Here is a 24,306-nt window from a genome sequence, read left to right on the forward strand (position 1 = left end):
ATTTTTGTAAATACTGTATTTATGCACACTTACTCCATATAACAGATATCATATTTGTTCCACCACTGACAATTACTACAGCAATAAGATAAAAAAGTAAAAAAGTAAAATTAAAAAAGCTTGATATATGGTGATGTGCGGCACGTATGTCACCCTGATATGTGTCATTTGCGGACAAGGCTGGCACAGACTTTTAAGAGGATTGTTGGCGCTGTTAATTAAACGTTACTGTTTTTTGGCCTCCGATACCGATTCCGTTACCCAGTTTTGCAGTATCGACCGATACAGATACCTAGGATTTTTTTTTCCCAACATGAAAAACCCGCCCTGCCATTGGTTCAGAGCATTCACGGGCCAATAGGATATCTTGGGTCGGCATACAGTGAACACGTCACTCATCAGTGAATGTCGTGCACAAGCAAGACACAAGATGCTGCATCCAAAGTCCTATATTAGCGTTGGAAATAATGGTATTGGCATGTTACATGTTAGTACTTGCCGATACCGCTACCACTGTTTTAATGCAGTATCTCTCCCGATACCAGTATCGGTATCGGAAGAAGAATTACATCACTAGCCGAGTGTTTCACAAGTGTGTCACATAGACTTATCTTTTCTTTAATTGTCATGTTGCTTGTGGAGTCGCGAAGTCCTGTAATGATTCTTGGTGGTACAGAATTGTCAACAATGTTTTTTTTCACCTAACCCTACACAAAACCTTTTCAAATCTTTTAACTTTAGATGATTGTTCATTAAGTGTCGCACAACATTTGTTAAAGAAGGGGTCAGCTACCAGTGGATCGTGATCTTGTCTCATTGAAATTTGCACGCTATTCCGGAAGAATCTGGCTTTGCTAGCAACCAATTGCAGAAAAAGACAATAACCTTGCCCTCCCAATGAATGGCAATGTGCTTGTTCACATTAGTGAAAGGTAACGTTGTCTTGCTTATCAGCTGCAGTCGCTCAAAAGGCAACTGGAAGTCGAACTGCACCAGCAGAACAGCAAATTTAGCAAGAGCTACGCAGCCAAAAGTGCCTTATGTTACCTGCAAGATGAAAAATGAAAGAACCGCTCAAAGCTCACCGGCTGATCCCCCACCCCCCACCCCTCCTCAAGCAACCAAATAAAGAATAAGACAACAACCAAGGTGTTATTTTGTGTGGTAACCTTTTGGGTAAACAGAAAATTTTGAGAGAGGCGGTTTTTCTAAGGAGGCATTTGCGACTTTATTCAGAGATGGGGGAAAAAAAGTAGTTGTCAGTGCAACTTTGAAGGACTAGGTCGGTTTTATACTCAACTCAACTCAGTTTTATTTATAAAGCACTTTAAAATAATCACACTTAAAGGTTTGTACTGTATAAGAGGAAAATCACGACTAATTAACAGCATGGAACCTCAGCATTTCACACCAATGGAACCAGCTCTTGCTGTCCATTAGGAGAAAACCGTAATAATAGAAAAACTCAGTTTTCAAGCCGTCATTAGTTTACCAGGAGTCTTTGAATCAAAAGTCGAATATCAGATTCTCCAGTGAACACAGCATGTGTGCATCCTTTCTGCCTGTTGTTTCCATGGAAATATTTCCTTCCGTATTTGAATGCCTTTCGCACTGGGGTGGGATGTAGCACATAATTATGGGAATGTTTGCAAGCGTGGGCGCGTCACAATACTGTACACCAATGTGAGCGCCAGTACACGTACTAATATGATGTGGATTTGGAGTATTTCAGTCTAAAGATATGTTCAGTATTTTCAGATTGACTGATGAAAATGAATATTGTTACTCTTGTTTTTTTTCTTTTCTATTGGGGACCCAAAATTGTTGTTTCTCAGCAACTCAGCTACACTTTAATCTCCTGTTTGCTTTGTCAGCTCTTGTCTTCGCCTCCTTGTTTTTAGTCCTGTTGTTCGTCCTTATCAGACTGTCCCTTTGCATTCATTGTTTGCTCGCAACCCTGCTGTATCACAGGTTTTTAAGCTTTAAAACAATTTTTTTTAATGGGTTTTTGCAGTATATAGCAGGCAGGACCGAATTTAGAGTGTCACAAAATGCTGGTCTGGGCTTGATGGAGAAAATTATATGGTTTGTTTTAACACTTTTATGTTCAAATCTACTTTTCAATGTTTAATTGTGATTTGCTTATGGTTAGATTAGACGACCGGCAGTGACAAACTGTTTGACGCATGCACACTTTGCTCTTATTGGAGGTGTAAACGAGTCTTCTTTTCATTTCCTCACATTAATCTCCACATTCTTGGCAGCAAAAGAGCCGGCGCTAAGCAATACTTTAAAAAGTGTTATTTAGTAGTAGTAAGTTTAAAGTAGCACTAGGGAATTTTTCAACCTTAATAAAATATTTTCTGATGAAACATCGACTTGAATGGTAGCTTTGCTATGGCCTGAGGGGTTCTGTATCATTTTTACTGGCACTAAGCAACTTTGAGGAGGATGGTAGGAACACTGCCGAAATACAAATGTGGTGAATGCTTTAAGGCATTTGTTACTTACTTCTCCCTTTCCCCATTTGTCACAAAGACGGAAGTCAATTTGAATATTGACACACGATTACTGCATTCCAGGCAGAAGCTGCAAAACAACTGAAAAGTTTTGTCTGAGGAGACAAAAAAGAAAATGGGAAGCTACCTGGATAAAAGTCAATATTTTTAATGTATCTCTCTGTCTCTCTCTCTCTATATATACATATATATATATATATATATATATATATATATATGTATGTATATATATAAACCAATAGAAATATGGCTGCATCTTTTAGTCATTGATACAGTAATTTCATAATAAATCATAAAATTGAGTTAAAATTAGAAAGATGTACTGAGTGTGATATTGAAAAAAAATGTATTTTTTCTGCCACTAGATGGCATAATTGCATTTGTAAGACATTGGTGACAGTTCAGTGCATTTTTCTTTTCATATTAAGAGACATCGAATCTTTAACGCTGTAATTTAACAAATTCTGTGTTTTTAAAATTGTAAAATACAACTTGACCCAGTCTCCACAAATATATGCATTATTATTAAATGTATTACTGTTAAATTTTGACATTGACATGCTTTCCAAGTAAGGGGTGGTCATTAATCACGCGTTAAAAAAATTTGTGGCGTTAAAGGAAGACAGGTCCAATAAATACGACCACATAGGTCGTTTTGAAAAGGTGCCACATTACAACCAAGTGTTGTGTATTTTAGTTTGGCGACCTCTGTTGGCCATGTTAAATAGTGCAAAAATAAAAAAAATGAGACTCAAACCCGGTCCGTCTGGTCGGAAGACGAGTGTTTATCTGACAGCTATTTAGTGTTGACTACATGTTTTGTCGCGGTGTACAACCTCACTGTGCCTTTTCCTAATCTCAACCATTAGTGTCCAATGTAGAGACGTAACGTGTACTGTACAACCTCACTGAACGCCTCATCTAACCCGAATTGACATACATGTCAACACTAAAAATAAACACTAAGATCATTACTGGGGTCTATTTCAAAAAGCAGGTTTAGTGAGAACTTTGGGTCAAGAAACCCTGAAACGTGGGAAACTCTGCGTTTTCCGTTTAAGAAAGGGAGGTAATTGAAACCAGAGAAAAAGAGGTAACTCTAGCCTGTTTCATAAAAAGAGGTCATTTAAGCTCTCGGTCAGTTACTGTAGTAACTTAGTTGCATGAACCAAAACTGGTCGGTTGCAGGTTTTCCACAATGAACCTCGAGGTCCGCCGAGTTTTTGCGTAAATATGCCACTTTTGTCATGAACGCATGTCCTTTTGACAATGACCCTATTGATGAAGGTGCCGCATTATTGCGCAGGGAATTAAATATTTGTCGTGAGATTGTTATCAAACCGCGCATAGATAAGATGGCATTTTCGGACAGTACCGTTTTCACATCACAGTCCATCATCTACATACACAACTTAATCCGTCCTTACATTTACAACATTACCAGCCGTAGTCATGCGTTCACATCACAGCATATATTGTGTGTTGCGCTTTGTTTTTTTCTCATAATGTTTTTATATTTCATCTTAAATCAAATGCGCTTCTACCCTGCAGGATTGCACCTCAATCAAATGAATTAATGAATATCATTGTGATTGCAAAAGACTACATTTAAATGTACGCATTTGCTAGCCTCTGATCGTTTTGCTTGTCTCATAACGAGTTCTGTTGCATACATTTGATCAAAATGGATATTAGCACTCATTTATTTTCTGAAATGTTTATAATTAAAGAGAGGGAACTATGTTGGAATGCATGATGGATGGGGAAGAGATTTTTCATCAAGTGTGTGCGTCTGTGTAGTGAGTGAAGGATCTTCCTGTGGTGCCGTATCAGGTTGTAAGATCAATATGGTCTGTGTCTCAGGACTACCTCTTACACCACCAGGCAGCATAGCATGCACAATTGAAAAAAAACTCCAAATTGCCCACTGCTGTGATTGTGAACATTTGTATTTCTCTGTGTCAGCACTTGCGATTGACAATTCTGGTCAGATGGGATAGTTTGGGATTATAATGTGTTTTGGCTGCTTTCTTGTAAAGTGTCATGATGTGTTTCTGTGAATTTGATAAGAGGAAGTAATTCATGCAATAAAACTTCTGAGATCTTTGGTTTCAAGTGTCAAACACATATCAAAGGAGCTCTGTCTCGTCCTAGCACAACTTCAGTCTACCTTGACTTCCAGCTTAAGCTGTCACATCAAAAACAACTGAACCAAATATAAAAGAATTCTTATTGCCCACAGGGCTTTCTTTTTTGTTCCCATTCTGTCCATGTGTCCTCCTCTTTCTCCCCTTGCCACTCTCTTTTTGACATTTTACTTTCCTCTACCTCTCACCACAAGTACTTTTCACTGTTTCCAGGTTTAACCTGAGTAATGTCTGATAGAGAACGTTTTCTTTCTGTCCAAAATCATTAACCACACCTACTTCATTTAACTTTGTTGCCGTCCAGATACAATACAGGTTAATGCTGATCAGCATTTTTTTGTAATTGGCATTTGTGGTGTAGCTGCGACTTTCCACTATAGGGAAAATGACAGACTCAATTGTGTACAACTTTTACCTCCTAGCAGAATGTTTGGAATGCACAAGGGGCAAATTGGTAGAGTTGTGGTTCGCATAACTGACTTCCACACAGCTGGTATAAGCTCAATTCAGAGTTAATGTCCCACTCATAACGTCCCTACGATCAGTCCAATGTCTAGTCTGCCTTTTGCTGGGCTAGACTCCTTGCCCCCCAGTGAGCCCACCTAAACAAGACAAGCCACATAGAAAATGCATGCATCCAAATATCAGTTTCCTTTAATGCATTATGTGAGGATTAATATAGGAAAAGACAGGACACAAAGATTCTTTTTTCGAAGTTGTATCTTAGTAGTTACTCTATTGAATTACTTCCCGTCTTCCTTTTATCTCATATCTTGTAATTTCCTTTTCTTTTTGTGCTCACCTCATTCATCAGACATTTGAAAGGCTACCTAACAAAGTGTCCGGCATGGTAATGCCATTTCTGAATAGGAAATTAATTGACCCCTAATTTAGCCCAGACACTGAACTCGGAAAAAGGTAATTAAATGAAATATGAACTGTGATGCCCCCGAGAAAGAGCAGACCTTGTACGATGGGAAATATGAGCATACAAAGAAGGTTAGCACATTTGTAAAGTATTGTTCGTCTGCTGTGCTAATAGGATAGAAAATGTGGGCAAATCAAAGGCTAGTGTAACATGTACGTTGAATCAAATACGCCTAAGCAACAAAGCAACATGCATGTTAACACTTAGACTAGTATTAGAAGATTGGTAGGTTCAAGGAGGTGATTTTTGAACGAAACAGAAAGAAAGAAGAAAAAACAAAAACAAAAACAAAAACAAAAGATTAGTAGGTTCAAGGTGATTTTTGAACGAAACGTACGCGAACGACACAACACTACTGACAAGTATAATAAATACACAATCAATAGATAATAATCATAAAACATAAAAGCATAAAACAAAGAGGCTATGCAAATATGCTCTAGGTTACACTAAAGTATTGTTGATCTACACAAAAACCTTTTCATAATTTTTACAAATAAAATATTACAGCTTCACTTACTTCACTGTGATTTAGTGTGGGATGTACTTGTATGTGCAGCCTTGGAAATCCTCTATCAGTTGCGAATTGCAATCATCGTAAATGAAAGCAACACAGGACAAAGGTGGGGAAAAAAACAAAAGCTTTTGAAAAGTCCAATACAAAAAGAGTAACCAAATTGGGCTGCCTTGTGGGAAACAGTTGGCATAACACTTCTAAAATAAATAAATAAATCTTCATCCTCTTCTGCCTCATGTTTGCTTCTTTCCGCATTCCGATTTTAAATGCTAAATGAGAATTTGAACCATGTTTGCTTGCTTGCGAAGTAGCGCAAACCTCAAACACTTAAAGGCTTTTTGATCTTTTTTCAAAAAGCCTTTAATTCTAAAGGTACCAGTAATTTCAAGATTCCTGTTATCTTTAGTATCTTAATGTTTTCTTGGGCAAAAGTTCAAACAGAATCATTGCTTTTTGCCACTGCGAATGTTGACATAATCTACTATACCTGATTTTTGGCACATTGCATTAGTTGATATCAATCGGATTTAGCCAGAAGTTTGGCAAAGTTTAAATGAAAAAGTGACACATCTGGATGTTTATCGACAAAGTGAAGTGAGCTACAGACACCCTGTGACCCACTTATCTCACCTTTTTTTCTCTTTTTTCTTTCTCTCGCTCTCTTCTGGTGAGCTCAGTGATACAGTATGTGTGCTGCATCACAGCCCCCGCACAGCTTGTTACTATAGCAACCACCGAGACCGAAAGCAAGAAAAAAGAGTGTGAGGGAGAATGTTAGAAAAAGATGGACAGATAAGGATGTTTACTTGTGTCCAATGGCAATTAAAGCTCTTCACCACTAAACCTTTTTTTCATTTTTTTTTAAAATTTTTAGCTCCAGTTCAACCCTTACCTAATTTTGACCTTAATTTCGAAACGAAATATAACCGTGCACAAACTTAATTGACCTTATTTGTCCCAAACTTGCAGCGCGTTAAGAACAAGTTGTAGTGAAGACAGAGGGGAAAAGGATGAAGGCGCTGTCTGTGTTGCCTGTGCTACCACTCAGATGTGCGGGAGAGCAATTAAAGTCCAGAATAACACACATTTTATTTACTGTAGCGTTGTCAGGTTCGTTCTTGAACACACACATGTATGCACACACATGCACGATTGTGCGTGATAAAATGGATATATCGTTACGAAGCATTAGCTGCACCACTCCATGATGATCCCTGCTGTGAAACACGCATAAGTTTTGTGTGTGCGCGCGTGTGTTCGCAGCTACAACTTGTATAATTATTGGCAGCGTGCAAAGCGGACAGTGTCTCTGACTGCTTCATCTAAGGCAGCCACTGATCCATCATTAGCTTGCACAAGATTGTCCATTAAGGGCTTGTGTTGTGTGAAAATGTGTTCTTAGATGCAGTTGTTAAGATTTTGTATCTTAAATAAAAAAAAAAAAAAAAAATAATAATAATAAAAAAAGAATAAAAAAAAAAAGAGAGAGCAATGATGATGAAATCGGTAAAATTACTTAACTCTTTGACTGCCAGACGTTTTCAGAAAAGGGATGCCGTGGGTGCCAGCCGATTTAAGCATTTTTGACTGGTCTTTCAAGGTCCACAGAAAATTATGTGTTTGGACTATGGAAACATACATACTACCAAATGAAAGATTGGACTCTCATCTTTCATCAGAAAAAAAAGTTTGTTTCTACCTTATTCCGTTTTTCAGTAATCAACAATAGAAAATGGTTAGTTTCACCTCTGTTTAAAAAAGCAAACGTATTTTAACGTCTTTGGCACTCCTCCATAGGATTTTACTAAACGTTATTTAACGTTTTTGGCAGTCAAAGAGTGAATGAACAATACTAAGCAATAGAAAAAAAAAGAAAGACAAATTTTTAAGTCTCTGAAGATTTTCTGCTGGCGAAAATGGCCCCAAAATGCATTTTTTGTTTTGGACCGGAAAACTTCATCATCTGCAACCAGCATGCGCTTTAGGGGTCAGCATCATGTCGCTAGTTTCAGTGAGTTCATGCAGTGCGCTAACGAGAATGTTATTCAAGTTGTCGCAGCAAAACACCTTGACGTAATAACTTGTAAGAATACGGCAAATATTTATCAAAAATAAGACCAGTGACCGGCTCGTTGAAGGGTGATATTTTTAATCATTTGTGTTTACGTGTTTGATTCTATGCTGGTCCTTGAAAACATGTCTTCATATGAAAACACTTGTTGGAATATGGCATACATAGTTAATGGTGAGTGATATATATATATATTTTTCTTCAGATGAAAAAGGTCAGTGCCGCTAAAAACTTTGGGGACTGGTGTGTTCATAAAAGTGAGAAAAAAAAATGTGCGTGCCATAAAATCCCATGAATAATTCGCACCTGTATATAATACGTCCCCACCCACATACCAACCTCCCAAATCACCTTTAAAAAAGCAATTTTTTCTCAGTATAACACAGTTCCTGATTTGCTGGTATTGTTCATTATCAGAGTGGAAAATATGAATGAAGATTCTAAACTTACCAATAAATGTAAGTGCTGTTGAATTTGGGTTAAAAACTATGCTCTTTTCCCATACCTATAATCAAGATCATTCACAATCAAAGCATTTTTTCAAATTATGTTTTCCGAAGTCTTTTTTCTTTCACTGCATGCATGCTCTTTTAGACATTTTAGATTCAGATTCAGAATATTTATTGTCATTGCCACAAAGGAACAACAAAACTTTGTTTGGAGTATCCACACTCAGTAAAGTGCAAAATCCCACAAAATAAATACCCATAAAATAACCCAGTGTAAACATTCAACATAGCATAGGACATAGTACAAAAAAGACGAAGCGCAACTTAAGGTCTTGTCATTAATAAAGTGCAAATCAGAAATATTCAGATACCTGAGAATGACATCGTGCATCAGTGCAAAACCGGATCATTTAATCAAATATTATGGTCGTCAAACATTGAGTAAGAAGGAAATTGGAAAAAGGGAGTAGTGACATTCTGCAACAATGCAAACCGGTTCAAAGTTATTGTTGTTGTTGGATGTTATTATTGTCCATAAAGGGGGGCATAGAGGGATGAGGGGCAGAGTTCAGCAGATCTGTAGATACAGACTGTTGGCCAGTCTTGATGTTTTGGCCTGTATGGACCTGCACCATCTCCCTGAGGGGAGGAGGTGGAAACGGTGGTGAGCCGGATGGTGCTGGTCCCGTAGGATGTTGCGCACTCTACTCAAACAGCCAGTGGAGTAGATGGTGCTAATCTCAGGTAGAGTCATTCCAATGATTCTCCCAGCAGCTTTCGCCACCTGCTGGATAGCCTGCTGGTCAGCCTTAGTGCAGCTGGAGAACCATACTAAGAATCCATATGTTAGAATGCTAGTTCACCATCAGAGATCTGGGAATGTGAGTGCTGCTCAGCTTCCTCAAACAGTAGAGGCCTTGTTGTGCCTTGCCCACCGCTGTGGAAATGTGATCACCCCAGCACATGTACCCCCAGGAATTTGAAGCTTCTCACCCTCTCCACCACATCGTTGCCTATTGATTTGTTTTTTCCCTATGGAAATCCACCACAATCTCTTTGGTCTTTTTGGTGTTTGGAGCCAAGTTGTTGTTGTGGCACCATGATTCCAGATGTTGCACCTCTCTCCTAAAGTTTGTCTCATCGTCGTTGGAGATGAGTCCGAGCACGGCGGTGTCACCGGCAAACTTGACGATGAGGTTGGACGGAGAGGAGGTCCTGAGTGTACAGGGTGTAGAGCAGAGGGCTCAGAACACACCCTTGAGGAGCCCCGGTGTTGATGACAAGGGTGGAGGAGGTGTTTTTGCCCGCTCTGCGTGCGGTTGGTTAAAAAGTCCACAGTCCAATTGCATAGGGTGGTGTTGAGTCTCATTTGGTGGAGCTTAGACCGGAGTTTGAACGGCCGGATGGAGTTAAAGGCATAGCTATTAGTAAGCTTAGTAGGGCTTTTAGTAAGCAACTTTTGAATTATTTACTTTGTGAAGTACAGTGAGTTCATTCTGTACAGTAACTAAAGCAGCCCAGTGCTGCCCCTATATGGTGAAAAATAATATTGTGGGTGTACTTGTGTTTTATGAGGCCTTGGGCCACGAATCTTTGCTGAAATAAGCAGAGAAGTGAATTCATGTTGTTGCTGGATAAACCCTGTTACACACACATATGACTCAATGGAGTACAACCCCTTGAACCTGAACCAAAGAATGGAGCAAAGATAAGAGTTGTCTGCAATTGAACAATACACTCTGGTAAAACTCCTGTACCATTGGATATGTGAGTATTTTATCAACATAGAAAAGGTTACATTCCACGTCTGTGTTTGTTCATCCCTTGATTAAAATGGTGGGAATTGACTTCTCCAAATAGTTCCTTTACTTATACTGTATTTCACTTCACCTTCATTCAAGTCCCAGACTAGAACTGTCCTTTTGGAAGTCAAGTACACGACTTGGAGTTTGAGCAGACGGCAGTCACTCAGTGAAACACGACAGATTGTAAGCGAAGGGAAGTGAATAGCCGGGAAGCGTTTGGCAAGCAGAGATGAGAGGATAAGTAACCGAGGGAGCCAAAGGGCACGCTGGTGATGAAGATTAAGGAGTGTCTCCGAAAGAGATCAGTGTTATACTGCTGTTATATTACCTCACTTAATACAATATCTGCCAGGCAAAATTTCAAAATGACACCTCCCTCATGTGTGAAGTACAAAAAAAAAAATGTCTGTCAAGAGTATTCTATCTAGAGCACAGGTGTGAAACACAAAGCGTACGGGGGCAGATCTTAGCCCACTACATCATTTCTAAAATAATAGACTCAAGTGTCTCTAACTTGATGTTTCTTGCAATATAAATTTGTTATGTTCATTTGGAGAAAAAACTCTACCAACAATGTATTTCTCCTGTAAAGCACCAGGTGCTTGAGGTGCAATAACAACAATAAAATGCTTCAGTAAGGGCATTATACAATACCTAGAATGCAAGTTAAACGTTATTGCCGTTCATGCGGGCATCCTACACGCCTTGTGATATTTTCAAATTTCTCCTAGAATTTTACATTTTGAAATCTGTATGGATGTATCTTCAAAGCTTTCTCTATGCTTTTTCTTTTTGTTGACCTTTACTGTCATCATATCTCTTTATTTTCCAGCAAGCCTTTCCAGAATTGATTTGTCTAGTAATGAAAACGAATGGAAGGGGATATTTATAAGACTTTCATATTTGTTTCCCCACGGAATTACACTTTTCCTTAAGTTATATTTTGTTCAATTATTAGTATTACCAAGTCGCCAATCTTTTTTTTAAACAAACCCAAATGGTGCATCATCGTTAGTGTAGTGATTCACAAGGCTGCCTTTCACAATGGCTGTGCAAATTCAAGTATGAATGGTTGTCTGTCTCTGTGTGTCCTGTGATTAATTGACCCAAAGCTGATTGGTGAGTTTGGGGTGGCATGGCACCTTATGGAATGTGTGTGTGTTTTCTTATCTTTGTCTTTTTTTGCCACGCATGTAATTGCAAATCCTCTACAATAGGTAGCAGTGGCGCTCGCATTGTCAGAGAGTGCGCCAGGAGTATTACGTCGCTCCTACGTGAAAGGCACTTGTCATTTAAAAAAATATTTTTATGTTTTTGGAATAAAACTGAATGCAGACATCCCAAAAACGTAAAAATGTTTGTTTTTTTTAAAAGAAAGAAAAAAAGGGTTGGATCAAACCGGCAGCTAGTGACTTAGTTATGTACTCGAGTAACGCTTCCTGCTCGGGTTGGGACAGTTTGGAATTTGGTAATGGGACATTCGGGACAAGGTTTATAGCACAGTCATATGGACAATGTGGAGGCAAGAATTGGACTCGGTCTTTGCTAAATATTTTTTTTAAAGTCATGATACTCGGAAGGAACGTTATTCAAGTATTCAAGTATCACAAACTATGTACATTTTTGCCCATTCGGCATCCATTGCAGCCTGATCATCCTGGAAGGGCGATTACCACATTTGCGGTCCCTTCTCAAGGTTTCTCCTTTTTGCCTGACATTAATTTGTAAAACAAAGCTTCAACTAAAGGTGATGCAATCATCTAGGCTAACAGTGACATGACGGCTTTTGCATCAGCTAGGGCCAAACGCTAAACATGGAATGCCCAGTAAGTCATTAACTAAGCGGTTTGCACGAAACGTACTCACGACGAGACGAGGCAGTGAAAACTAGACCAGAAACAGAGAGAAGGGATCGTAGATCAAAAGACGTGGAGCTAGGTAGCTAACTATTATTCATTTGGCTGTGGAGGCAAGCAGATGAATCGTCTGACAAACAGAATGTGTCTTCCGCTGTTGCCTTTATAGTCTGTGCATGACTCTCATAGGCTGCTGATTACATCAGACAGTTGAAACGCAAAAGACAGTCTGAGAGCACAAACAGCGACGATATAGCTTCTCTGTAGAGGTGGACTTACATCAGTTTTGTAGACAAATGATACTGAGAGTTGGGGGTGTGGAGGGAATACAGTAGTACAAGATACTGTGTGTTTCTTTTTATCTCATATCAGAAGTCAGTCAATAAGATAAACAATATGGAAGGGAAATAGTCCAGCATTGATTAGCCAGTTGTGTGAGCATGAGTCTCCTGTAAGTGCCATTCTGTTAATCAGACGATCCTATTTGTAGCACCCACCAACATTCTTCTGCAGGCATGGAATCACTACAGTCTTTATCACGGTAACAACAACAAAGAGGATATTGTCAGAAAAGATGATGGGTGTAATGAAGTGTGTGACATCAGTGGTGAGGGAAATTGGACTAGGTGCCGGGGGGATAAATGTGGGCTTCTCTTCCTCTGGTGTCATTGACTGTCATCTGTGTAAAATGGTCAGATCACGGTAACTTCACTATAGCCATACATGTGAATTAGAGGGTAACACGAGAGTGGATTTTCACTCCCGTCCCATGATCATCCCTCTCCCACAACAAAAATCCCATTCCGTCCCAATCCTGGACAATAGTAAAAAATTTTTTTAAAAATCCTGTCCTATCGTGCTTCCATTCAGAATTACTCCCACTTCCGTATCCCTCCCATTATGAATGTCGACTGCATCATAAAATAAAAAATAAAAAAAACAGCATATGGAAAGAATAATACAAATGGCTGCGCAAGTGTGTATCTGTCCAATGTGTTTTCCCAAAGGAATATTGAATTAATCCAGCTCGCACAAGTTTTATCCTGTCCCGTCCCAATCCCGTGATTAAAGGTAAAATTGACTCTCATCACGCGGGATTCTCGAGAACCGCGGGATTCCTGAAAAAATGTCAGCCTCTAATGTGAATGCTGGTCTTGCATCCATTTCTGTGAGGTTAGAAGAAATCTGTCAATTTAAGAGACTGTTCTGATATGATAAAATGCGCAACTCTGGGCCCTGGGCATTTAAAAGAAGGCTTTAGCGCAATTAGATTGGGTATTCATTTTCAACTAACTAATCAATACTACACCGTTTTGATCAACGTAATCGTTGTTGAGCTGACGAAACGCACTCGTGTTACTATTAAGCACAACATGATCTAGGTGAAAGTGAAGCAATTAATCAAGCAAACATTTGCCATCCCAAAGGACTTTTGTAAAGGTGCACTTAAGTTTTGAATGTTAGCTCCGATGAAATATGCAGTCGGGGTTGCCTTGATTTATGGTGCCATGCCGCCTTCCCACATCAGTCAAATACTTCAGGCTTGTGATGGATTTTACAATAAAGAAGCAATCAAATGTAATTAACAATTTGCAAATGGGTTAAAGTTTCTTTCGCTTTTATTCTTTTGAGATAGAATAGAATTGCCCACCGCAGGGCTTTGTATATTTTAAAGGTTGAGCTACAGCTTTTGTATATTACAATCGACAAAATGTACTTTTGTGCAACTCACATTTTCATTATCGGCCGCACATGTTTATTTTCGAGTTAACAGTAAAATGTTGTAAGAGATGAATATATTTGTGCGCACATACTTCTAACCGGTGTGTTTTTATGAGACATGAAGTACAGACAGTTGGTTGTGCGTGGGCTGAAAACCATGGCAACAGCCTTTGGGTCCTAGACCGAGGGAGGTGGAGAGAGGCGAACCGGAACGTCATTAGCATCAGTCATTTAGATCAAGCTAGTATTTCATCAGACTAATCTCTGATCAGTATTTATGCCTCACGCAAATACATTTCCCGTAAATGTGTGGCTTGTAGTAATCCCACTCCTCTACATTGTAGAGTTCTATAGAAGCCCTCTTATTGAAACATCGCCCACACAGTTCCATAGTGTGAGTAATTTGAACACCTGTGTGTCATAAAAATCTATTCCTAGTACCTACACTTTGTAACATGCATCATGTATCAAATCAATAAAGTTTTTGTATTGTATGACATGATGTTCTATTATTCTGAAAAGAAGTGAGATGTTGGTCACGGAAAACTCTCCTCTAACTTCTTATTTTTCTTCTTCTTGAATGAACTAACTCTACCTATTATGGATACAACTACTTGCAAATACTACATTAGGACATGATTAGAAATTACAGGCTTCATCAATGCTTATCCCTTATTTATGAGCATGTTTTATCATCATGTCTTAGACGGTGATGTGAGTGAAAATCATTGATGAGTTTATTTTGGGAATAATTTTTGTCCATATGATGAAAGACATGACATTTTTGAATTAAGGGGACAATTTTCAAAAGTTATGAGGGGTTGGCCGACGTTTGTCAGCTCTGATGGCAATACTGCTATTAGTCATTATTCAGTATGGCAGTAATACATCTTTGTCAGTGAAATGGGAATTTTCAATTTATGCTGTTCATTATATATGTGTAATTGTTAAGTCAAAGCAACGGAATTAAAAGACATAAAGGTGAACAACACAGGAAGAACAATGAATATGACATTATTAGGAAACAAGAAAGAAGAAACGCACAGCTGCAGTTCCTAATGTGACATTGTGAATGAGAGAACTTAAAAAAAAAACTACACTATTATCAGTGTGAGAGATTGATTACTTAGCTTAGCGTCTTCATTTTGGTTTTGTCTCTGTGCAAGTACTTTTCATTCTTCCTTCTTTCCACCAGTCTTCACAAAGTCGTTTTTCTTTTTCCACAAATCCATTCTTTCTTTCATTGTGAACAACAGAACACTGTTATGCAAAGGCTTATGTTTTCCTTAACTCTCACATTTTGCTTTGTTGCAAGACCGAATCCGTTATCTATAATCAATCCATATCTTCATTGGGAAAAGTTAACAAGATATAGTTGTGGTTAAAGAACCTTTAACAAAAGGTTTAGGTCACAATTTTTAATGAGTACGTACAGTGATAGTAAAGCTAAGTAGGTAAATCTTGAAGACAGCTGTCGGTTCAGAGCAGTGAAAGGAAGCGTGAGTAAATGATTGGGGTCATCGGGGGGCCTGCTTGATAGACATTTTATTGATTGAAGCGCACCATGTTTCTGAAGGGCTTAATGATGTATCCAGCATCTCAGGATCATGTTCAGTGCTGATGCCATCGCTCTGATTGGTTTAGTGTATCAGGTCTTATGCATGCTACCTCCATCTCCCGTTCGAGCTTTTTCTTCTCCAGGCTGTCCAAGTTGGTCGCATCATAATGTGACCATTTAGGGGCAGTCTGGAGCACTGCCCTGTTTGAATTACTGTTTCCTCAGATTCGGGAAGCCTTGTTGTGGTGCAATGAATTATTCCATGAGCCACGCAATTGGTCATTTAAACGTAATTTTCCCACACAGTCTGATGAAACTTAAAAAAGACTTACTTAACCTAACTTAAAACCTTAAACTCCAGTTTTACGGGTAACAAGGTCTTACTGATGTGATTACTGATCTTTTTTTTTAATTCTATTTTTAAACAATTAAACATTTTGGAGATGACAGACATGTCATCGACTTTGATTTATGGCCACAGCTCAGGGACAGAAGGCCAAATTAACCACATAGATGGAAAATAGGGGGAGAGAAACAATATTATTTACTGAAGATACTAAGGAGACTCCTGTGATTGGCTGGCAACCAGTTCAGGGTGTACCCTGCCTACTGCCCGAAGCCAGCTGGGATAGGCTCCAGCACCCCCGCGACCCTTGTGAGGAAAAGCGGTCAAGAAAATGGATGGATGGATGGATGGACTAAGGAGACTCCATACGTATGTGCAGACAAGACGGACTGTGTTATATATATATATAAGAGAAAATGACCTTCATTCTCTGAAGATGTGAAGGAGCAAAGAATACAAGAAAGGAAAACAAGAAACATGAAAAAAATACCAAATACATGAATAATGGTTGTCAGTAAAATATGTGTAATTTTAAAAGAAAAGAAGACATTTGGGAATGATAAGATGAAAGGAGGTGAATAAAGAAAGGAGGGAAGGAAAAAATAGAGGAAGCAAAAAGAGTGTAGGATTGACTCGCTTAAGGCCATGTTGTGTAGCTGTGAAGGGAGAATATATTTGTGCACTTCCGCTTCTTTCTTAATGTCTTTCTCATTCACTCACTGGACCATCTGTGCATCTTTGGAAAACAGTCAACACAAATATTCATAAAATACCACAAACTGTGATGATGTATCACAACAATCTCTGTGTGTGTTTTTCGAGCATTATACTCATCTTACTGCAGTCTGGGTGTTGAGCTGATGCCAAAATACTTAATTGACCCGTTATCCCAGGCTGGTGTGTGCGTATTTGTATTTTGGTGATGTTTCGGCTACAAAGTAATGCAAGAGAGCCACCACACACGGTCATTCGTTTTCTCTATATTTTTTAGGTTTAATTAAGGGAATAAATGAATCACTGTCAGGTTTACATTGTAGCTCATCAAGTAAATTGTTCTGACGTCAATGTAGCCTTTACATCTTGCGGCAGCTGACACAAACTGTGTTATAAAAATACCTTTTTTCCCCCCAAACAAATATTTGCCCTCACAAAGCTCAAGCTGGGAGACAACTGTCAAATTTCATATCTCTGTCAGTCTACTTCAATTCAAACTAAACTGTTTGAACAGTAAATGCAAATCTTTCATAACATGGCCTCTTGGCTGCTTAATAATGTCAGCATTAGGAATGTCAATACCACAGAAGTAGCCATTCACTAATTGATTTTATTAGTGATGGTAGTCTATGTATTGTCAGAGGAATCCGTTGTTTGAATGTGCTATCTACAACGAAGGATTTTATAATAGTAGGAATCATACAATAATTACATGCACACATAAATTATAATTAATAGTAATGTTATATGTTCTGTCTCATCAGTGACGGATGGGCGGACAGGTACGATGTGACAGATGGTTACGTGAAGGAAGCCGCCGGTGGCATAACCATAAAGCTTCAGTCAGCTGACGTGAAGTGGTTCGATGACTACTACCTTAAACTACGTCCTGACAACAACTTCAGGAACCCCTGGTTTACAGAATTTTGGCAACATCGCTTCCACTGTCGACTGAGGGGTCACCCACAGGAAAACAACAAGTACAACCGTACCTGTAGCAGTAAGTAGCGACAGCCGTAATTGATGCATAATATTGGTAAACATCTTCGGTCATCACATGATTTATTGTTTAAGCAACGCCATAATGAACAAAGCCTATTGTATATTCATATTTCCCAGTCTATTTATTAATTTACAATCGGGGAAAAAAATGGAGGAAACCATAGACACCTGATATAGCTAATAGACACTATTAGCTATTAGCCAGGCTAATAGCTAATAGACACTATTAGCCAGGCTAATAGCTAATAGTGTATATTATAGGTATCTTATATTTCACTCCAATATTGGAGTTATATTAAAGCTCACAATAGTAAAGAAACTGCTAAATCGATACCTTTCTGACAGTGTCAACTAAAACTAGCATATTTAAGGCAGAAAACCTCACAACTCATTTGGGATCTCTAGTTTGTACAAGTGATTATAATGGCCTTGCTAAACAGCGAACAAACATATATTTGTGTTTATGTATTGATATGTGAATATATCTGCGTGTTCCATTAGAGGAAAATTGATTATGTTGTTTTTGTCAGGCCATATTCAGAATAAGACTTTCATTGAGAGGCTTTTTACAATAACTAGTCACCTTTGTGGCTCTGGCAGCAGCCTCCTTTATTTCTTTGTGGTCCTCCCACTCCCCTCTGTTTCATTGGCTGCATTCATAGGTAAACTATTGTGAGAGCACAACTTCAAAGGGATCACGTCTCCTGTATTCTAATGAAATGGGATATGAAATCCAAATGAACAGGAGACAGAAAGAAATGAGATAGGCCGAAGTGGCTCCTAAGAAGCAACGAGAGGCAGTCTTTGATGTTGGAAAAGAAAACCTTTTTTGCAATTCATACAATATACGGAGGTTAATATTAAATCAAGCGTTATTGTCATCTAGCTGCCTTTCTCATTACAATTTTCTTCAAACAACACCCCCACGCCCCATCCCCCACTTGTGCAGAGCAAGAATCTCTCCAGCAGCAGTATGCGCAGGACACTAAGATGGGGTTCGTCATCAATGCCATTTATTCGATGGCATATGGCCTGCATAACATGCAACGGGCACTTTGCCCAGGCTATCAGGTAGGTGCTGTTCTGATGGATGATAGAAACACACAGCTGAATGATTAGCTACTGTAAGACAGTTACAGGGTGCATACATGGAGAAATGAAACTGTATGAAATTTTCAGATTACGTTTACCGTATTTTTTTGACTATAAATTTTGCACCGGTCAATTTAGTTAAGGTAAGCAATACAATTTTTAAAAATATATATTCTCTGTAGTAAAAAGCAGACGTTTCGGAGCCAACTGGAACTCGTTTGCTGACGTTAACACGAGTTGGGAACAGAGATTTTGGGTGCGAGTCTGAGTTCTTATTTAATATATACAAGTCACACCTGAGTATAAGTGTCAGGACCAGTCAAACGATGAAAAATTGTGTGACTTAAAGTCTGAAAAATAGGGTCTGATCACCAAAGTGATGGTTATTGGTGTTACTGCTAAAATAAATGTAAAACACATTACAAATACTGTCATTCAAAACATTGCAAGTTTTATTTTGAATACAATACGGTGTAAACACAAATATTTAAATTCACCATTTCAATAGATTATTTGGAAAATAAGTTAAATTGTAAACCACAGCAAGCAAAAATATTTTTTGTTGTTGACAATGCTAATAATATTCTTGGCAATGTAGCAAGCTACAGAACATAGCTATATTACTGTAAAGAAAATTTGGGCTTGACTTCCCCTTTAAAATAGGAAATGTTGATCTCTTGTCTAGTAATCATGTTTTGATGTCCAAACTTTTGCTTTCAGTCAACAAGAATAATAAAAAGATTTGACCTCACTTTTACAATACTTATACTATGATAAAATGGGTGGGCAGTTCTTTTAGGCAAATACTGGGGAAAATTTTTGAACAAATTCTGGTTGTTTTAATTTTCCACAATATTATTTGATTGACTAAACATGGTGTGTAGTTACTGTATGATTTGGTTTGCCCTTTTACGCAAAATATAATCCGGCTGCTGGAATAGTAAATTTTGTGTAGGTCAAAATTAAGCTTCTGTATCTGTGAGTCAGGTCATTAACTCATTCACTCCCAGACATTTTAACAGATGCAACCCCCTTCGCTCCCATCTGTTTTACTGGATTTCGACTGATTTAGCAAGGCCCACAGAATATTGTGCACAATTGCTATAAAAACACGGAACTACCAAAAGAAAGATTAGAGTCTCTTCTTTCATCAGGAAAAAAAAGTATATTTCTGTCTGTTTCCGTTTTGCAGGAATTAGCATTAGAATATAGTGGAGTTTCATCATTATTCACAAATCTGTTTCAAACAGTGGGGGATAGCATTTTGCAAAATGGCCCTGGTTGATCTCTAATACTCTGCTGCCACCTGCTGGCCATTTTTGTAATAACTACCATTGCTTCAAACATTCTCTTCAGTTCAGAGGCTGCATTAAAGCCTTCTGCATGCTCTAGCATAAAAAAAAACCCATTAAAAACAACAACATATAAATACGTCTTTGGGAGCATGGCAATATTTAAAATCGAACGTATTTATACGTTTTTGGGAGCAAATGAGTTGCTAAGATGTGTGTCTGTTTTTGCATTCAAAGGGCCTGTGTGATGCCATGAGGCCTATTGATGGCGCTACGCTGTTGGACTTCCTCATGAAAACGAACTTTACTGGAGTATCTGGGGAGGGAATCCTTTTTGATGAGAATGGAGACTCGCCTGGCAGGTATTGTTCAAGTGAAATGTCATGAACTTTTTGCGTGTGTTTGATTGAGAGATTGCACCCTTCATACTTTTGTCTAAAGGTACGAAATCATGAATTTTAAGAAGATGGGAAAGGACTACTATGATTACATTAATGTGGGCAGCTGGGACAACCGTGGATTGAAAATAGACGATGACGAAATATGGTCAAGCAAGGATGTTGTCATCAAGTCAGTCTGTAGTGAACCCTGCGCCAAAGGACAGATTAAGGTAATGTGACTGATCAATCGGTAATCAATAACCCTGGTTTAAAAGGGACAAATGCTTTCTTGCTGAGTGAAATGCCAGTTGATGGCTTGAGCTATTTGAGCACAAGAATGAATAAATTATATTTTTATTGCAATTACTTTTTAGCAACAAAATACATATACTGTATATGAACAGCTGGCTGAAATTGATCTGTCCTGTATGTTGACATAAAGTGACACCGTAACCGTAATGTACTGTATGTGGCTTCCTTTCAAGGTGATCCGTAAAGGTGAGGTGAGCTGTTGTTGGACGTGTACTCCCTGTAAAGAAAATGAGTTTGTGTTTGATGAGTACACCTGCCGAGCTTGTGACCTTGGCTCCTGGCCCACTGATGACCTCACAGGTTAGTAGTCCCTGCATTTTGTATTTCACAGTTTCACAGATGTAACAGATAAACAGCGTTCCCTATAATTAAATTTTATTGCTGTTGCAGTTAGCTATGACTTCATATTACTCGATGTTCATCACCCTCCACTGCCGCCTGGTTCTTTTTAATTTGCTGCCAACATGATCACCAGTGTTTTAATTATTCTCCATTTAAAGCAGCTCTCGATGCAAACGTATTTTTGCCGCCGTGAAAATGTATTTCCACTCCACGGCTTTGGAAGCGAATGAATATTGCCTTGTTATTCTTTCAGCAGCTCATTATGCTGCTTGCCATGCAATGATTAAAACATGAATAGAAACCTGCTGAAAATTCAAATTGAGCCTCAATGGCAGAGACGGAAGCCTCCTCACTTAGTGGAGCAGGCATATTTCACAGAATAAAAGATAAGCACAAAGGATGGTGTCATTAGGGGTTTTGTGTTCCCCCCATTGTGCTCTACACTTGGCCACATGTGGTTATTGTGCACAAGGATGAGGAACTGCATGCACTGCACTGAATTATTAGGTTGCCTTATGTAGCGAGATAAGTGTGGATCTTAACGATCCCATGCCATCAGAATCCAATATAAAGAGCACTATGAGCACTATCACCAACACTGCACAGTACATTCTGTAGAGTAAATTTGACTTTAAACAGAGTCTATTTGGTCCCACTCTAAACAGAGTAAAAATTACAATTGGAAGAGAGTAAAAGTATTTTTACTGTGTACGAGAGAATTTGCCGATCCCATGAAAAAACCCCAAAGACTTTTCACTCCGATTTTGCAAGGAGAGATTTTGACTTAAATTTACAATTTTTTAAATTTTATTTTTAAATAATAACAATAAAAAAGTTACACAAAGGTTGAGGAACAAATTCACGACCTACAGCTTGGGAGACTGCCACTCTACCATCTGAGCTATGCCACTCCTAATGTTTGCTTATATCCAAAAGAAGACCAAAATAGTTAATATTCCAGTTGACCAGTGATATACTAACTAGAGTAGGACCTGCATGGCTCAGGGAGTAGATTGGCTGTCCCCCAACCTGAAGTTGTGGGTTTGTTCCTCATCCCTTGAGTGCCTTTTTATTATTATTTTTTACTTTCTTCCAAGTATAAATTAATTATATATTATTATAAATAGATTATGTTTAGAGTAAGATTTACTCTACAGAATTTACTGTGTATGAAGAAATGAGGAGCGGGAGAGCTAAAGATGAAAAGCCAATTGAGAGAGGTAGGAAGGCAGTGGCTGCTCTGTAGTTGCTATGAAAACCATGACAATGAATAGGAGAGTGTTAGAGTGAATAAAGGACAAAACATGAAAATACGGTTGAGTAAAGTGGCTTCAACTAAAAAAAATGGAGCAGAGAATGGGAGAAAAGGAGATAAATGGAGTCAGACTGAAGCGGTTGGGAGGGAGAGTGAAAAAAGCAGAAAGAGAGGATTACTTTCTGGCTTTGGGGTTCTTCTCTGGTCAGTGAAGTTCCAGAGTCCCAAAGTTTGGATGCATTTGAAGTCTTAAATCTTATGCAGTATTGACGTATCCCTCCAAAACCTTCCTTTTGAAGGCCTCTAATGTTATTTTGTGTGTGCGTGTGCGCGCCTGGAAAGGAGGTCTTTTTAGTGACTGTTCAGTTTTTGTCTTTCTGCAATTAATTAGACAGTGTATCGAGTTGAGAAAAAAAAAATAAAGGCATGCATTAAATGTACTCAAGAAATGTTTATATATTTTTTTGTTTTTAGTAACCATTGCAGTTCATATAACCTTCACTTTCAACTAGTTAAAGTCACCTGATTTACAAATGGAGCACAAGCAGTTTAATGGCTATGTCATCTATCCAGCCACTCCTACGCATTGATACTCAGACCTCCCTGTGGATGCGCATTGGCGATGGACGGACCTGTGTATGTAGTGTAACCCACGGCGTCCACCAAACTCGGGGATCGATCGCACCACAGCCGCGTGTTTGGTTTTGGAGCGCAGGGTGTGTACTAGTGAGCTAAATTTTTTAGGCCACCCTCGTAGCTCAGCACCATATTTGAAGGGACAGGAAGTGACGTTTTACTTAACGGAAAAAGGTGACCAACTTTTTTCTCTAAAAAAGAAAAAAAACTTTTGAAATGTATAACGTTATGTACACACACAAAACCTTACACTGATTCGCTCAAACTCGCCGCTAGCTTGTGTGCCTGATGATGATGATGATGATGACTATGCAGATGGGAAAGCAATGACAACCATGGATGGCTCGTGCGAGCGACTGAAAATCTGAGCAAGCAAGATGAAATCGCGAGAAAACAGATTGACGGACGTATGCAGCTGCTGCTGCCGCTCTACTGTAGATCCACACTAGATGGATAATTTCAGCAACCGTGCAGAATGACCATAATTACCGTTGTCCCTTTAATTAATGGCTCTTCTTGGCATGGCACTGCTGATAATTAAGCTCAAGTGACGACAGAGTTTGGAAATAAAGACTTACACAATACGATTGACATTTTGGAAAAAGGGATACAATATTTAAACAACAGTACGTAGATAAAAAAATAAATCATATTCAGTGACCGCAAAACTTTCCTTATGAATTGCTAAATGAATGTTTCTTCTTGAACCAGGATGTGATCCAATCCCGGTGGAGTACCTCCGATGGGGAGACCCCGAACCCATCGCTGCCGTCGTATTCGCCTGCCTTGGGCTCATGGCCACATTCTTTGTCACTGCCGTCTTCATTAGGTAACAAATCGCAGACAATGTGTCCTGCACACCGTTCACATTCTATTAATGTAACATTAATCAATTGCAAAATGAAATGGTAAGAAAATATAGAAGGTACCAATAAAAACAAATTAAATGTTCTTCATCAACATGCACAATCTTCTGACTACCTATAGAATGTATGTAAAGTATTCTCCTTCCGTTTAGGTTTAGGGACACTCCTGTGGTGAAATCCTCCAGCAGGGAGCTCTGCTATATAATACTGGCAGGTATCTGCCTGGGTTACCTGTGCACCTTCAGCCTCATCGCCAAACCACACGTCATCCATTGCTACCTCCAACGCTTGGGAATTGGTCTGTCACCTGCCATGAGCTACTCTGCTTTGGTCACTAAGGTGAGGATTGGACAAGTGCTGCGCTATTCAGTCTACACCCTTGGACTACGCTTTCCCGTCTTGGTTCCTTTTGGTCTACAGGGGCGATGTACAAATTATTTCCAGATTCTGGAGAGAACAATACAAAATGATGTATTGTATATGGCACAGATTGATCA

General features: G+C 38.8%; 2 protein-coding genes across 3 annotated transcripts in view; one reads left to right on the forward strand and one right to left on the reverse strand.

Moving 5' to 3' along the window:
- The window catches only part of tyr (tyrosinase), a 40,248-nt gene extending 33,861 nt beyond the window's left edge, over positions 1–6,387 (reverse strand). Inside the window, exon 1 of the mRNA XM_077565271.1 lies at positions 6,115–6,387. The gene's annotated coding sequence lies outside the window, so the exon portion shown is untranslated. The remainder of the gene's footprint in view (positions 1–6,114) is intronic.
- The window catches only part of grm5b (glutamate receptor, metabotropic 5b), a 60,795-nt gene that overhangs the window by 21,627 nt on the left and 14,862 nt on the right, over positions 1–24,306 (forward strand). For both annotated transcript variants that reach the window (XM_077565265.1, XM_077565266.1), the window contains 7 exons: positions 17,397–17,632; positions 18,584–18,705; positions 20,256–20,380; positions 20,460–20,628; positions 20,884–21,010; positions 23,655–23,772; positions 23,962–24,148. In XM_077565265.1, the coding sequence (XP_077421391.1) occupies positions 17,397–17,632; positions 18,584–18,705; positions 20,256–20,380; positions 20,460–20,628; positions 20,884–21,010; positions 23,655–23,772; positions 23,962–24,148 (1,084 nt within the window). The remainder of the gene's footprint in view (positions 1–17,396; positions 17,633–18,583; positions 18,706–20,255; positions 20,381–20,459; positions 20,629–20,883; positions 21,011–23,654; positions 23,773–23,961; positions 24,149–24,306) is intronic.

Source organism: Vanacampus margaritifer, chromosome 5 (assembly GCF_051991255.1).
Source record: "Vanacampus margaritifer isolate UIUO_Vmar chromosome 5, RoL_Vmar_1.0, whole genome shotgun sequence".
NCBI classification, from domain to species: domain Eukaryota; kingdom Metazoa; phylum Chordata; class Actinopteri; order Syngnathiformes; family Syngnathidae; genus Vanacampus; species Vanacampus margaritifer.